The 13770-nt window shown below is 43.6% G+C and overlaps 1 protein-coding gene across 1 annotated transcript in view; it reads right to left on the reverse strand.

The window, feature by feature from the left end:
* Positions 1 to 12955, reverse strand: part of KAT6A (lysine acetyltransferase 6A) — a 29737-nt gene extending 16782 nt beyond the window's left edge. Inside the window, exons 1-3 of the mRNA XM_042886285.1 lie at positions 12868 to 12955; positions 11197 to 11246; positions 10315 to 11085 (exon numbers count right to left, since the gene is read on the reverse strand). Of these exons, the coding sequence (XP_042742219.1) occupies positions 10315 to 10917 (603 nt within the window). The 5' untranslated portion in view covers positions 10918 to 11085; positions 11197 to 11246; positions 12868 to 12955. The remainder of the gene's footprint in view (positions 1 to 10314; positions 11086 to 11196; positions 11247 to 12867) is intronic.
* Positions 12956 to 13770: the final 815 nt, after the last annotated feature.

Here is a 13770-nt window from a genome sequence, read left to right on the forward strand (position 1 = left end):
CACCTATACCAACAGCAGCACCAAATCCAACACCACCTATACCAACAGCAGCACCAAATCCAACACCACCTATACCAACACAACACCAAATCCAACACCACCTATACCAACAGCAGCACCACATCCAACACCACCTATACCAACACCAACACCAAATCCAGCACCACCTATACAAACCTCATATGGCTAGAGCAAAGTTTAACAACAGCCAGAAGAAAACCTAATTTGACTATTTACAAATAAAGGTCGTTCAAATGATACTTCCAGATTGCCCCTCAACATTGCATCATGCAGACTGCTAGAACACGTGCACGAGCTGTAATGCAAAATACTTTGCTCCTGGATTAAAAAAACAGCCCTACTGTGGTCTGCAGACTTGCTTGTAAGTTATTAAGAATTGCCTGTACTACCAGTTCACATCTGAATTGTTTCAGTTTAGATAATGTTTTCAAATGATTGTATCTGCTTTCCAGCTGGGTGAGTGAGGTTGTTAGGAAATGCTGACATGACCTTAATAGCTGCATATTCCTTACAAAAAATATGTATAGAGAGAAAGACACATGAATAATCCTACCTGTCATGGTTTTCCCCATATCTTATTTTTCTATAATTTATTGACTGGCAAAACTTTGGGGTGAATTTCATTACCTGTTCCACAAGTTGAGTTTTTCCCTTTGAATATAAGCAGTTTTCTGCAGACTGGAAGAGGATAAAGAACAAAGTATTTTACAGAAAAAAAAAAAAATAATAATTCCTCAAACACAGCTGGCCTCATTTAACAACAGCTGTGTTAATAGTTTGTGAAAGCAACCTTCTAGCAAAGCTGCAACATTCACACAATTTTGGGGGAAAGAAGTCAAATATTTCACGTATCCTCTGCAGGAGGTTTGAGAATAATTTATTTAGTCAAAGAGAATTTTATAGGGCATCTGCAAGGACAACAAGCCTAAAATAATCTTTTTCAACTCTTCTAGCTGCTATCCCACAGTCCTTCAAATCTGCATGCCCACATGTAATCACTGTCCAGTCTTTGATCCAATTCTTCCAAGCCCAACCTTCACAATTTTGATGTTTTCCTGCTTTTACCACCTAAGACAAACTGCAAACACATTTAACAAGAGTTACAAAGCAAAGAGTTCAAGTTTGGGGGGGAATTAGGTACTATTAGAACTCAAAACGTTTTAGAAGAATTAATTTAATTGAAATGATGGTCAATAGACACAAGACTGCTACTCCTCTAAAGCTTCTCAGAGAAGGGCGTTATGTTAAAGCTGGGAGAGACCTCACTGCTGCTCTGTTTGTTCAGCAAAGAACATCCTGGCAAGTGAAAAATGCAAGCACACAATAAGAATGAAAATAAGACTGGAAGCAGCCAGCTCAGTTTCATACAGCAAATTTTTGGCAGACTTTCAACTCCTTCTGCTGTTTTTCTCACAAGAGCATCCATCTGCATGATGTCACCAGACTCAGTGAGGGAGGAAGCCAGAATAAATGAGACTGACAGCATCTTACAGGCTGCCAGCCTCTAAGCACATGTTGTTACTATACAAAGGATGTCTACAAACCAAACATGCTCTACACAAACCATACCCTCTCCCTTTAGGAGACTTCAAAAAAGTACCTAAGGGGGAGAAGAAACAAATAAATCCAAAAAAATCAGTTTTGGCCAATCCATCTGCTTTTGTCTTCTTAAATCAGGAAAAATAAGTTAGGAAGCTACTCAAAATTGACAGATAAGTCTTCATAGCAAGCTGCAGCCCATGTTGTCAGTGGTAATTGTCAATAACCTGAACACACTCCCTTCTGCAAACATTTTAGTACCACCAGATACTCACTAAATATCAGCACTGCGTTTGCTCCATCATCACACATCTGCTTGTAGTTGTGTCTGTTGTTGGCATCACTTCAGTGCAAAGTCAAAGCTAGAGTAAAAGAAACACACACACACACACCCCACACCTCCCTTCTTTTTGTTTTAAACAGCAAAAACATCCTGAATGTTAGTTTGTCAGTTCCACAGTGAAACAACCCACCATCATCAGTACTGACAGAACCACTGTCACTACAGCATAATAGAATCCTAACTAGAAGTTACTATCTAGCAGTACTGACAGATGGCTTCTTAGAATTCATGCTAGGCAATGGGGTTTTGTTAGTCCCTGTCCTGGTTTTGGTTGGCATAAATTTTCTTCCCAGTAACTGGTGTGGTGCTGCTTTGGGCTGGGTTTCAGGTTACCAAAGCTCTTTTACAGATAATGCTTTGATGTTACTGTACATAGTGGAAAAAACAAACCCCAAACAATATTTCCCAGATTATGTTATTAAAGTAGTTTTTGTGCTGAAGAAAACAAATCTAAGTAAACCGTAAGAACCTTTTGTGTGCCTATTACAACAACACGTGTGTTTGCCTGTGGAGACATTCTGTCTCTCACTCACTTAGCTGAGTCTTGCTTAGGGAAGCGTATTTAAATGGAAGAATAGACAGCCTAAAATGAGATAACATCAAAATAAGCATAGGAGAGAAAAAATAAAGACAAGAAAAGTATGAAATGCATCTCTCTTAATAAGAGAAACAAAAGAGGATCATTAGAAGAACTGAGAACATTCAAATCAAATCTTTTCTTGCACTGTTACAGAAAGAACATCTGAAATGCTGGTGCAAGAGTAACGTGGAGGTTAGTAGTTTGGTTAGTACAGTATAGATGAATTCTATGGCATTCATAAATCTATGGGAACAAAATCATTGAGGATTTGAGGCTGACACTCAAACTAAAGTAAGTGCCTTGCTGCGATAAGAACTTCACAAAATGTTAGCTTGAAATATTTAGACACGACATCATTAAATAAAATTCCCAGAACCAACAATAAATCTCCTCTCACAGGATTAAATCGATGCGCGATTCGTTTGCCAGAATCACATCACAAGACTTCCTGCCTGCAGGGTCACTGGGCAGGGGGGAAGAGAACAACCTATGGAGAGAGCTCCAGATTTCCCCATTTGCAGCCCAAAGGCACTCACTGCAGCTGACCATCCGACTCAGGAGCCTGGCAGCTCGAGTTACTGCATTTCTCTTTACTCAAAGCTTTCACAGAATCACAGAATCACCCGGGTTGGAAGGGACCCCAAGGATCATGTAGTTCCAACCCCCCTGCCTGGCAGGGCCACCAAACATCCACATTCAGATCAGGTTGCCCAGGACCCCGTCCAACCTGGCCTTAAAACACGTCCAAGGACGGGGCATCCACAACCTCCCTGGGCAGCCCGTTCCAGGGCCTAACCACTCTCCTAGTAAAGAACTTCCCCCTAACATCCAACCTAAATCTTCCCTCCTTCAACTTGGATCCATTTCCCCTAGTCCTGCTGTTATCAGCCCTTTTGAAGAGTTTACTCCCCTCCTGGGTGTAGGTTCCCTTCAGGTATTGATAGGCTGCAATGAGGTCACCCTGCAGCCTTCTCTTCTCCAGGCTGAACAAGCCCAACTCCCTCAGCCTGTCCTCATAGGGGAGGTGCTCCAGCCCCCTGATCATCTTAGTCGCCCTCCTCTGGACCCTTTCCAAAATCTCAGTGTCTTTCATCTTTCTCTTAGCTTTATCTTAGAAGCTCCCTTATATCCTTTGTCCCTAACTTTTAACTTGCATTCCATCATCTTTTGTTTTTCCACAGAAAATAAGGAATTTCAGTAATCACAGAATCACAGAACTGTAGGGGTTGGAAGGGACCTCCAGAAATCATGGAGTCCAACCCCCCGCCAAAGCAGGTTCCCTACAGCAGGTCGCACAGGTCGGCATCCAGGCAGGTCTTGAACATCTCCAGAGAAGGAGACTCCACCACCTCCCTGCAGCCTGTTCCAGTGCTCCTCACCTCACTGTAAAGAAGTTCTTGTGCATGTTTGTGCGGAATTTCCTATGCTGCAGTTTCCGGTCGTTTCCCCTCATCCTGTCTCCACTCACCACTGAAAACAGTCCGGCCTCGCCATTCTGCCCCCCACACCTCAGATATTTATAGACCTGGATCAGCTCCCCTCTCAGTCTCCTTTTCTCAAGGCTGAACAGACCCAGTTCACTCAGCCTTTCCTCATAGCAGAGATGCTCCAGGCCCTTCACCATCTTTGTGGCCCTCCGCTGGACTCTCTCCAAGAGATCCCTGTCTTTTTTGTACTGGGGAGCCCAGAACTGGACGCAGTACTCCAGATGAGGCCTCACCAGGGCAGAGTAGAGGAGGAAGATCACCTCCCTCGACCTGCTGGCCACGCTCTTTTTAATGCACCCCAGGATGCCATTGGCCCTCTTGGCCACAAGGGCACACTGCTGGCTCATGGCCGACCTGTCATCCACCAGGACACCCAGGTCCCTTTCCGCAGAGCTCCCCGCCAGCAGCTCATCCCTAATCATCATAATGATTTTGATTTCTAACAAGTAACTATTTTAGGGAAGAGACCTCTGTGAACACCTAATTTCTGTGCGTCCAATAAATAATTACATCTTTAGACACTACACCCTGCTTTCCTTCAACATCAGCTGCATCCCTGAAGGCAGGAAAAGCAGTTCAATTAGAGAAGTAATACAAGCAGATAGGAACATCTGACACAGTGCAGTAGCCTACATAAATGTGCTTGCAGGAAAAGTATGAAACAGAGCTGTGAATGAGAACTCAGTGCACATTAAAACACCTGACAGAGGGCTGTTATCTGTAGTTCACTCAGGATAACCACACAAGTGGAACTACAGGACTGAATTCTACCCTTTCCTTTTGAAGCTGTAGGGCCTCGAACACCAGACGGACAAACCGACAAAACAAAACAAAGCCCAACTCTGCATGTAATTATTCAACACAGAAATCCACTGCTCAATGTTTTACCATATTCATCGCAGTAAGATTTAAGAAACTCCAGGCTCTTGACCCACAGAATTCAGCATTTTCAGGTATTTAGCTGAGTAGCAAGAGAAATAATTTGTTCCAACCCATTTTTTAACACAGGCAACTGATGTAGGCATTGACAATAATTAGTAAGTTTGGGTGATTCATAGATCTTCATAGAATCATACCTGGAAAACGCAGTACTTTAAACCTGTAATTCATCATTCATACAAGTCCACAGAGTACTTAATTTGTCTTCAACACCAAACAAGCAAATAGATTATGAATGGGATTTGGGGTGCTACGCACAAAGACTGGTTTTGGACACCCTTCTCTGTCCTTTCTTTTTAATCTCACTAAAAATCCAGTACAGCACAAGAGCAGCAAGAATGGAAAGGCTGTCAGACTCTTGAATAATGAAAAAAAGCTACGATTTCTCATTCAGTGCATAATGCAGTTTTACTTGCTGCAAGAAAAGGCATTCTACAGTCAGGGAAATTGTTGAGTCTAGAGAAGTTAAGGCAGATACACCCAACAAATAAAGGAAAACAAACAAAAAATCTGAACAGGTAGAATGAAGACTGACACGACTCAGAAAGTTTAGCTTGCAACTCTCAAAGGAGCAGGCAGGAATAAAACATACTTACCCACCTGCTCCACAGAGGACAGAGTTCAAAGGACTCAGCAGTCTGTCACACATAGGATTCATTTAGCAGATTTTCTGCTGATTGCATGTTTGTACTTACTGTAAGAACACGGAAACCATCTTTTGATGAAACTGACGTTACTTCATTTCATCTTTATACTTTTTTTAACTGTTTTATTCTACCATCGCTTTGACATAAGATAAAATTGCTGGGAAACTAGGCAAAGGGCAGAATGACAGCAGATTATTTTCTTTCTGCCTGTTGTTTCCTCCCTTCTTACATAACGCAGCTGACTCTGGAGTCAAGCTGTCATTCATTTAGCAATGTTCTCCATCATCCATCCACCCTGCCTGTCCATGCTTTATGACTCTGCAGTATATAAGATTCCTTTAATAGCCAAACTTCAGAGATGCATCTTTCCACTTCTGTTAACAACTACCGACAGGGATTCAGCTGACACACTGGCCTAATCTCATCCTTTTTAGACAGATACTCTGTATTAACCCTCTTCTGAAGGTGTGTGCCATTACAAACACCTTCTCCTCAGTAGTATCACTCCATCACAACATCTCGTATCTTCCCACAGTCACAAGCCTTTGCTTAAGTCACCAATACTCCAAATTCTTGTATCACCATGCATCATTTCATCCTAAAGGCTTTATTTCAGAGCGTCCACTTACAGTTGTTAATGACAGTAACATTTCTGACACGCTTACATCTGCTTTATTATTATGAGCTACTTCACCTGTTCACTAATCAAGCAAATCAATTTCAAGGTAATTTTTTCAGCACTTGAGTTTCCAGAGTTACAGAGTACAGATGGAGACCATCTGTTATCAACCACAATTATTCAGACAGAACTACAACCTCTCTTCCAAGGAGCCAGCTGGAAGGGAGAGAATCCTAATCCTCCTCCAGCTGGTAACCAAAGCTTGAAGAGCACCTGTGGAGAACAGGGGTGAGCTCTCAAAATGGAATGACAGTGCTCCAGTTGCAGATCCTTTTTGTACTCCACCCAGAACAGACCAATCCAGAAACAAGTTCCTTATCAGTACTGGGAAAGCTCTTTGCTTTAAGATATGGAATTAACAGGTATTTACTTAAGGCAGACACAACCTAAGTGCAACAATTGTGTGCTTAATTCCTCCAAAACAACCACGGTGCCCTTTAAGCAGAGAAACTTTTTGAAAAGATACAAGATGTTTGGCTTCACTACGTAAACACCACGATGTAACAGAGGGATTTAGACCTATTATTTGCTATAGGGAAAGCCTACAGGATGCTGCACTTATAGCAACTCCTATCTGTACCAATAGGTACACACAGCTGAGAAACAGACATGCCATAAGAACATATGAAATACCAGCACAAGGAACCCACTGGAATTATTTCTTCTATTCCAGCTACAGGGATACTCCTCACTTTTTTGTTTTCCAGGGAAGGCTTTTTGAATGTCTTGTTTTGCTCTTGGCTGCACTGCAGGACAATATTTAGGTATTTACATCTACTACATCCCTATCTAGTTTTAAATGACACAACAAGCAGTTTCACAGCGCAACTGGAAACTGCACTGTAACTTTGGGACTGTGTTCTTTAGAATGTAGCTTGTATTGTTCTCTCCCTACGGATGTGGGAAGAAAAGCCACTGATGGATAACTGTCTCAGTATAGAATGTTCTTTGCTCCATGCTTATCATCTCTTTGACTAACGCAGTACGAGAGGCCATCTACACTTCCTCACATATTCTGGAGGTGGTGTCTGCCTGATAGTCAGGCAAGCAGCAGCAATTCAGCAGTCTTCTCTTTCCTTTACACCTAGATATTGCAACGATTTGCCATTCCCTTTCCTATCTTTTTATTTTCCTTTATGGGGGGGAAGCACTGTGGATCTTCCCAGTCTATTACTTACCACACTATCAATGCCAAACTCAGTTACAGTCAGAGAAATATTATGATACTATGAAGTGTAATTCCCATTCTACCTCCTAAAATACTGGACACTGAAAGAAAAAGATGTTACTTCCTTAAAGTGAAGTTCACTCAAAGACAATTATTATATTTTTTTAATCAGCCACTGTCACTAACAGATAAGCCAGTTTCTGCACTGAACTCTACTCATCAGCAGGCTTTGTTCTATTTCCTTGTTTTCATCCAAGTTGTGTCTTCAGGCTAGAGATATCAAAGCATCACTGCTACCTGATGAACCATGATAACTTGCTAGTAATTTCTGCCCTGAATTCTGTGATGTATTTGCATAAGTTGAGGAAGAGAGATGGTGGAAAAAACAGTAAATAATATTTACGAAACAAACTTCTACGGCACCAATTTTATATTAATTTTATTTGAAAAGTTTAAAAGTCAACTTTCACAAAGGCAAATACACATAACTGAATATTCACTTTCAGGCATCTAAACAAAGTGACACTGTGGTCAAACACAGGCAGGTAAGCACTTGCAGCTGAGTAGAAAATGTATTTCTAAACGAAACAAAGAATTATGACACCTTAAGAATCCTAAGTTTGGACATGAATACATAAGGAGCTCTCAAGAGGATGTTAAAGGCTGAAGAGTCACAGGATAGAAGAAGAGTGAACATGAAAAATGTCACTAGGATTTATCAGTTCTGGGAGACCAAGGGTTTGTTTGTCTTATTGCCAAAGCCATTTCAAGAACCAAACTAAAGAAACTGGCAATGATATTTCTGAAAAAGCTGTGCTGAATGATTCCCCTAAAGAAAGCAAACAAAACCTCACCACTCTCAAGCACTCAGCAAGAAAACTACTACACCTCAGCATGCATTTGCACACACCTAACTGGTGGAGATGCAGCAAGACAGTAGAAGGGAGGAAGATTATCACAACATCTGCAGAAAGAAAAAAAATGTGTTCAAAATCCTGTAGAACAGGAATGATCTTTTGGCTTCCACTGACATGTCAGTTATTGCTGACAGAATTTGCACAGATGTTTTCATACAGTATCTTCAAAGTTACTCAAGAAACTAGCATGAGTTACACTGCACGGAGATGGCACAGGAAGAGTAGAAACGTGGAATCTTAATATAAAAGATCAAAAAATAAGTCAGAATTTAGCAAGGAAACCCTCTGCAATATTTCTACTGCAGCTAATGTTCAAAAGTTTACAGTAAGACCTTCTAAACCCAATAACCATCCATGTTGTGTTCAAGCTCCTCAGACTTGAGCGGGTAGAGAAGAAATAAGTAGAATATATGACAGCCTGAACACAAACCTGAAAAGAAATTCAGTATTTATGGTAGCCCATACTATCAATGACCAATCTGATGTATTCTGTTCTGTGACAAAAACAGGGAACACTTCATCTGAAAGAATCTCAGACTGGTGCTGGGTTTTGACAGATGATTGATTAGGCTGTGAAACACACATAGCTAACAGTAACATGCACGGCAGGTATGTCCCACTCTCAGTCCAGCTCCCACATGTACCAGGTTTGTTTATCATCAGTTTTCTTTACTGATTTCATTACAGAGTTGGAGAAGTACGTAGGACACAAATCTGGACGGAGAACTTGAAAAAGCTACTGGGAGTTTCAGCATATTATTACATTCCACCAGCCTACAACACAACTCCATCAAGGTCTTCGTCCACACCAGAACTCCCACAATTAAAATTTCAGAGAATCTTTACTGGTATTAAAGCAGCTGCACAGATTTCTTAGGAGGAAGATTCCTACAGTAGTTTTAAGTCTTCAAATCCTAAGAGATGGTAAACACTCCCTGTCCCTGCAGAGTGGAAACTGTGAGCAGAATACTCAAAAACCTCCTCACTGGTCAACAACAACAACAAAATCCATCAAATATATATATATATATATATATATATATTGCAGATGGAAAAAGTAATTTTCAAGTTGTAAAACTCCTGGAGATGAGTAATATATAGATATGATTAGTGGCAAATGGATGGTGAATAAACAGTCTTACTCTGCTTCCACAGCAGCATAAAAATGATAGGAAAGACACTGCCTGGGTATCAGTTTCAATCTAACCACTCGATCTTGAGGTTTGACTCCTCAGTCAAAGACCTCAGGCACACAAAAGGATGGAAGAAAGGGGAAAAAGGAAACATGAAAATAGGAGAAAACAACAGAAAAGTGCTTTGGTTTATATAATGAGCTACATTCAAGGATGGGTAGAAGGCACACAAAAGAGCAGTAGCTCATGATTGCTCATTACAGCACTTCCTTTGCTCTCCACATCCTCTGATTTCACTCCTTCTTTCAACTGCTATCACCTACGTACCTTCTCTTCATATTTAACAACAAAGCTATACGAGGACAGAAGCTGAATTCTTCACTGTGAATGCTTAAAGCCTCTATGACAATATTTGGCTCACCAGTACTTTGCAGCGTTATCTGTATTCAGATAAGCTTTTAAACTGGCAGTCAAATTAAAACACAAAAATTAGATCATCTCAAGTTTGCTTTATCAATCTACCCTATCTTAAAGCAACTTAAAATGAGGAGGCTCACTTGCCTAAGTTTTGCTACTGTAACCACGTGGTAAGCCTGTCATGTTTCCATACAGCAGAATTGAGCATATAAGAGGTAATTTCCCCACAGTACTTCGTTTGCAGATTCCAGGTCCAATGCACAAATCATCATCTCTATTCAAGTTTCTCTGGTCACGCTCAGAAATACGAACAGAGGATCCTTAAAGTATATTTGCCATTTCTATTTTACCAGATGCAAGTTAAACAAATCGACCTCAAACTGTGACTGCGTAATGAAACGTTTCACCAAGGACACAAAAATACCTACGTAAATTGGGTCTTACCTTATCCTTTTCATGGGGAAGGAGACACACCGGAGGCAGACAGGAAAGAGACTCAAAACTCTCCTTCCCATCAGCATTAGTGGTTGCTTTAGTGTTGAGCTGGTACAGAGGTCCATCTTTAAGGAGCCTGCCATGGCCAACTGCACGTTTGACAGCTAATCGTAGTTGCTGGTGAAAAACGGAGGCAGCACTACCTCCAAATAATGCAGACACATCTTTCTGACCTTTCAGAAAACGCTCGATGTTCTTCAAGGATGAGCCACCAGACTCACCCAAGCCCTCAATTGCCCGTTTGATGAGTTTATTCCAGTCCACATTTGGCTTACCATCCAACTTCCCATGGTTCCGAGGCTTTGGAAGTGCTATTCTCCCAGGATTATCAGGATCTTTATAGGAGTTGAGACCCTTGTTGGAGACTTTTAAAATAGTTCCATCTTTAACGCTCAACTCTAACTGTTCCAGCACAGTTTTGCGATCCAAGCCATGTGATGAAGACACTGCATTGCATATCCTCTCTTCTGAAGGACGCTGTTTTTGCTTCTTTACCTTTTTGATTGCCTCCAGAATCCACTCCGTATACAGGGGGTTGGCGAGTTTTACCATGGTGAAGACTTCTGTATATCCATAGAGTCGTTATCCTTTATCCTGATGCTGAACAAGTTTCACACACTGGGAAAACAGATTCTCGGATGATGGGAAACAGCTAACCATAGCATACACGTTTTCTGTCCTGAATTACTTCTCCTTTCTCAAACATTAAGTGTCGTCTCACTGGGGAGAAGAAAGCAAAACAATTAGAAATTTCCTTATTCTTTCCAATACATCCAGTAACAGCTTCACAAAGGTTTTCCACAAAGATATAAAGATTTCAATGCAGCTCACCTCAGCTTTTGGTCTGCACGCTCGCAATTAGAAGCACTGTAACATTACACCTGGAAGAGAAAGAGATATTTGCAATTAACAATTACAAAAAAAAAAAATAACAGCCAACATTAATTCATTGCACACACAGGGCAAAGCTTTAATCAGTTACTCCAGTTGTTACACAGAAGTAACAATTAAGGTTCTATCTTCATTGCTAATGAACGGTGGTTTAATATTGCAAAAATTAATTCTATACAACCTTGAGGATGGAAAAAAATAAAGTGTGCTCTTGTTTTGATCTACAAAGTTAACATGAATTCTACACCAACTTTTATATCAATGCTGAGCACAACCTACACGAACATTAAAAACATTTGTATGTCAAGGATCTACAAACAAAAAAAACACAACCAAACAATAACAACCCAAGCCAGCAGTCCTCTTCATTTCTGCACACAGAAGACACTGCCTGGAATTTGAATAGAAAACAGTAGGAATAATCAAGAATCTCGAGCAAACAGCGAGGAACTCTCAGATCTCTTCCAGGAGCATAAATCATAGACCTGACTCCCTCCCGCTAAGAAGAGCCAAGACAGTTGTTGCATCAGGTAAAAAAAAGTAAAGAAACACAGCTTGAGATTGTCATTAAATGTGCCACTGTAGAAAAGACTACAAGTGTATAATCCTCCATAGATGAAGCACACTTGAGGACAAAGTAACAAGCGATCATATACAAATGAAAAAGGAATGCTTATGTCACTATTAATTAAAGATGCAGATGTGAGGGTAGGAGGTTCTATTTTACAGCCTTCAGTTCTCTTCAACTAAGACTTTTCCTTAGCATGGTAACAGTGCGTGTGTAAAAGCACACCAACCCTGAAGAATTCATGATCTATTTATTAAAAGGAATAACATTTTTCTGCAAGGTAGGCTTCATCCATAAGCCAGGTGTTCTCTCTGTTCTCTTCCAATTTGATTTCTAGTAAGTATTCAAGAAGTTATCAACGCACCAAACGTATTTACATACAGACATCAAATCACACGGCTCCAGCACTAGGACTCACAACCACCACGCAGAACAGCTCCGTGCTCGGAGTTTTCTTTCTTTTCACCAGCAATCACGAAAGGCACAGCTCCGGGCCGTTACATAACCGGCTCAGGACCTTCCCGACTCCGTTCGCTCAGCACGGCCCTGCACCTGCTACGGCTCCAGCCCATCCCTCTCCCGGCCGGGCCGCACGCACGGCGCCCCGCCTCAACCCAGACAGTCGCACCGGGGAATCCGGAGCCGCGTGCCCGCTGCAGCCAGGCGCCGCTCCGCTCCGCTCCCCACCCCCCGCCGCCGGGCAGCGCACCCAGCGCCCGCACCGCTCCGGCCGGGCCCGCGCGGAGCCTCATCCGCGCTCCTTCGCGCCACTGCTGGAGCGTGGCCCGACCGCGAGCCCGCGGCCCGACCGCGAGCCTCGCCTCATCCGCGGCCTCCCGAGGAAAGCGGCCGGCTGGGCTCGGGGCGGCGAGCGGCCCGGTCCGGGCCTGACGCACAGCGGCGGCGGGGCCGGAACAGGCCGCGAGCCCGGGGAGCCCGGCGGGCCTTCCCCTTCCTCGGGCCGCGAGGCCCGCAGGCCGCCCGTCCCCGCGTTACCCGGCACCGGGCGATAGAGACAGGGCGATCCCGCCGACGCTACTCACCGAACGCCGCGAGAGACGGGAACCGAGAAGCAAAGGCCGAACGGCGGCGAAGCCCGAAACTGACACGGCGGCCATCTTGGGTCCGGAGCTCCGCGACGGGGGGAGGGGGCGCGGCAGCGGAACAGCCCGCGGCGGGCGGGGGCGCCGCCCGGGAACAGCGCGGCGGGCGGCAGCGTCGGCCTCGGCCCGGGGCGGCCCTGAGGAGCGGGGCGGGATGGGCTGCGGGCGAGCGGCGCTCGGGCGGCGGAGCTGCGGAGCGGGCGGCCGAGCTGCGGAGCGGGCGGCCGTCGGCGCGGCTGGACTCCCGCCCGGCCGGAGTTCGGCGGGAACGGCACGGACGGACCGCCGTGCTGTGAAAAGGTGTTGCAGCCCCTAAGGTAGGACGGCTGTCTGCCCCGTAGGCTGAGTTCAGGGATGGGTAACGGTACCGCCGCGCCTGCCCCTCGTTTAGTCAGGCCGTTTCATTGGCTTTCTGACGTCTTCGATTTCTGCTGTTAGGTCTTTTCGGTACAAAAGAAAATATTGCGAGTGGGGTATGAGTGTAATTTCCAGAGAATAACGTGAGTGTGGCAGAGCTTGTCCATCACGGGAAGGGTTCTGTGTTGAAGTAGCTCTGCAAACCAGCTGCGTTCCACACAGGTGCACCTCTGGACTCCGTTCTGTCTCCAAATTTACAGGAGGATTTTTTTCTGGCAACCTTTCAGAATTACTTCTTGTTCAGTAATTTAGGAACAAAACCCAGCTTGCTTTCGTCTGCTCTGTTTCATTCTCACGGCACCGGCTAACAGCTGAATCATCAGAATTCTTATATTTGGCAATCTACGGAAGAAAGGGATTGGTTTACGAAGGTAAAGCTGTTGCCAAACTGTGCACTTTTTTTCAGCATTGATTTTTGCCCCTGAG

This window comes from Lagopus leucura, unplaced genomic scaffold (genome assembly GCF_019238085.1).
Source record: "Lagopus leucura isolate 7727_CA_CO unplaced genomic scaffold, USGS_WTPT01 Super-Scaffold_100056, whole genome shotgun sequence".
In the NCBI taxonomy this organism is placed as follows: Eukaryota; Metazoa; Chordata; class Aves; order Galliformes; family Phasianidae; genus Lagopus; species Lagopus leucura.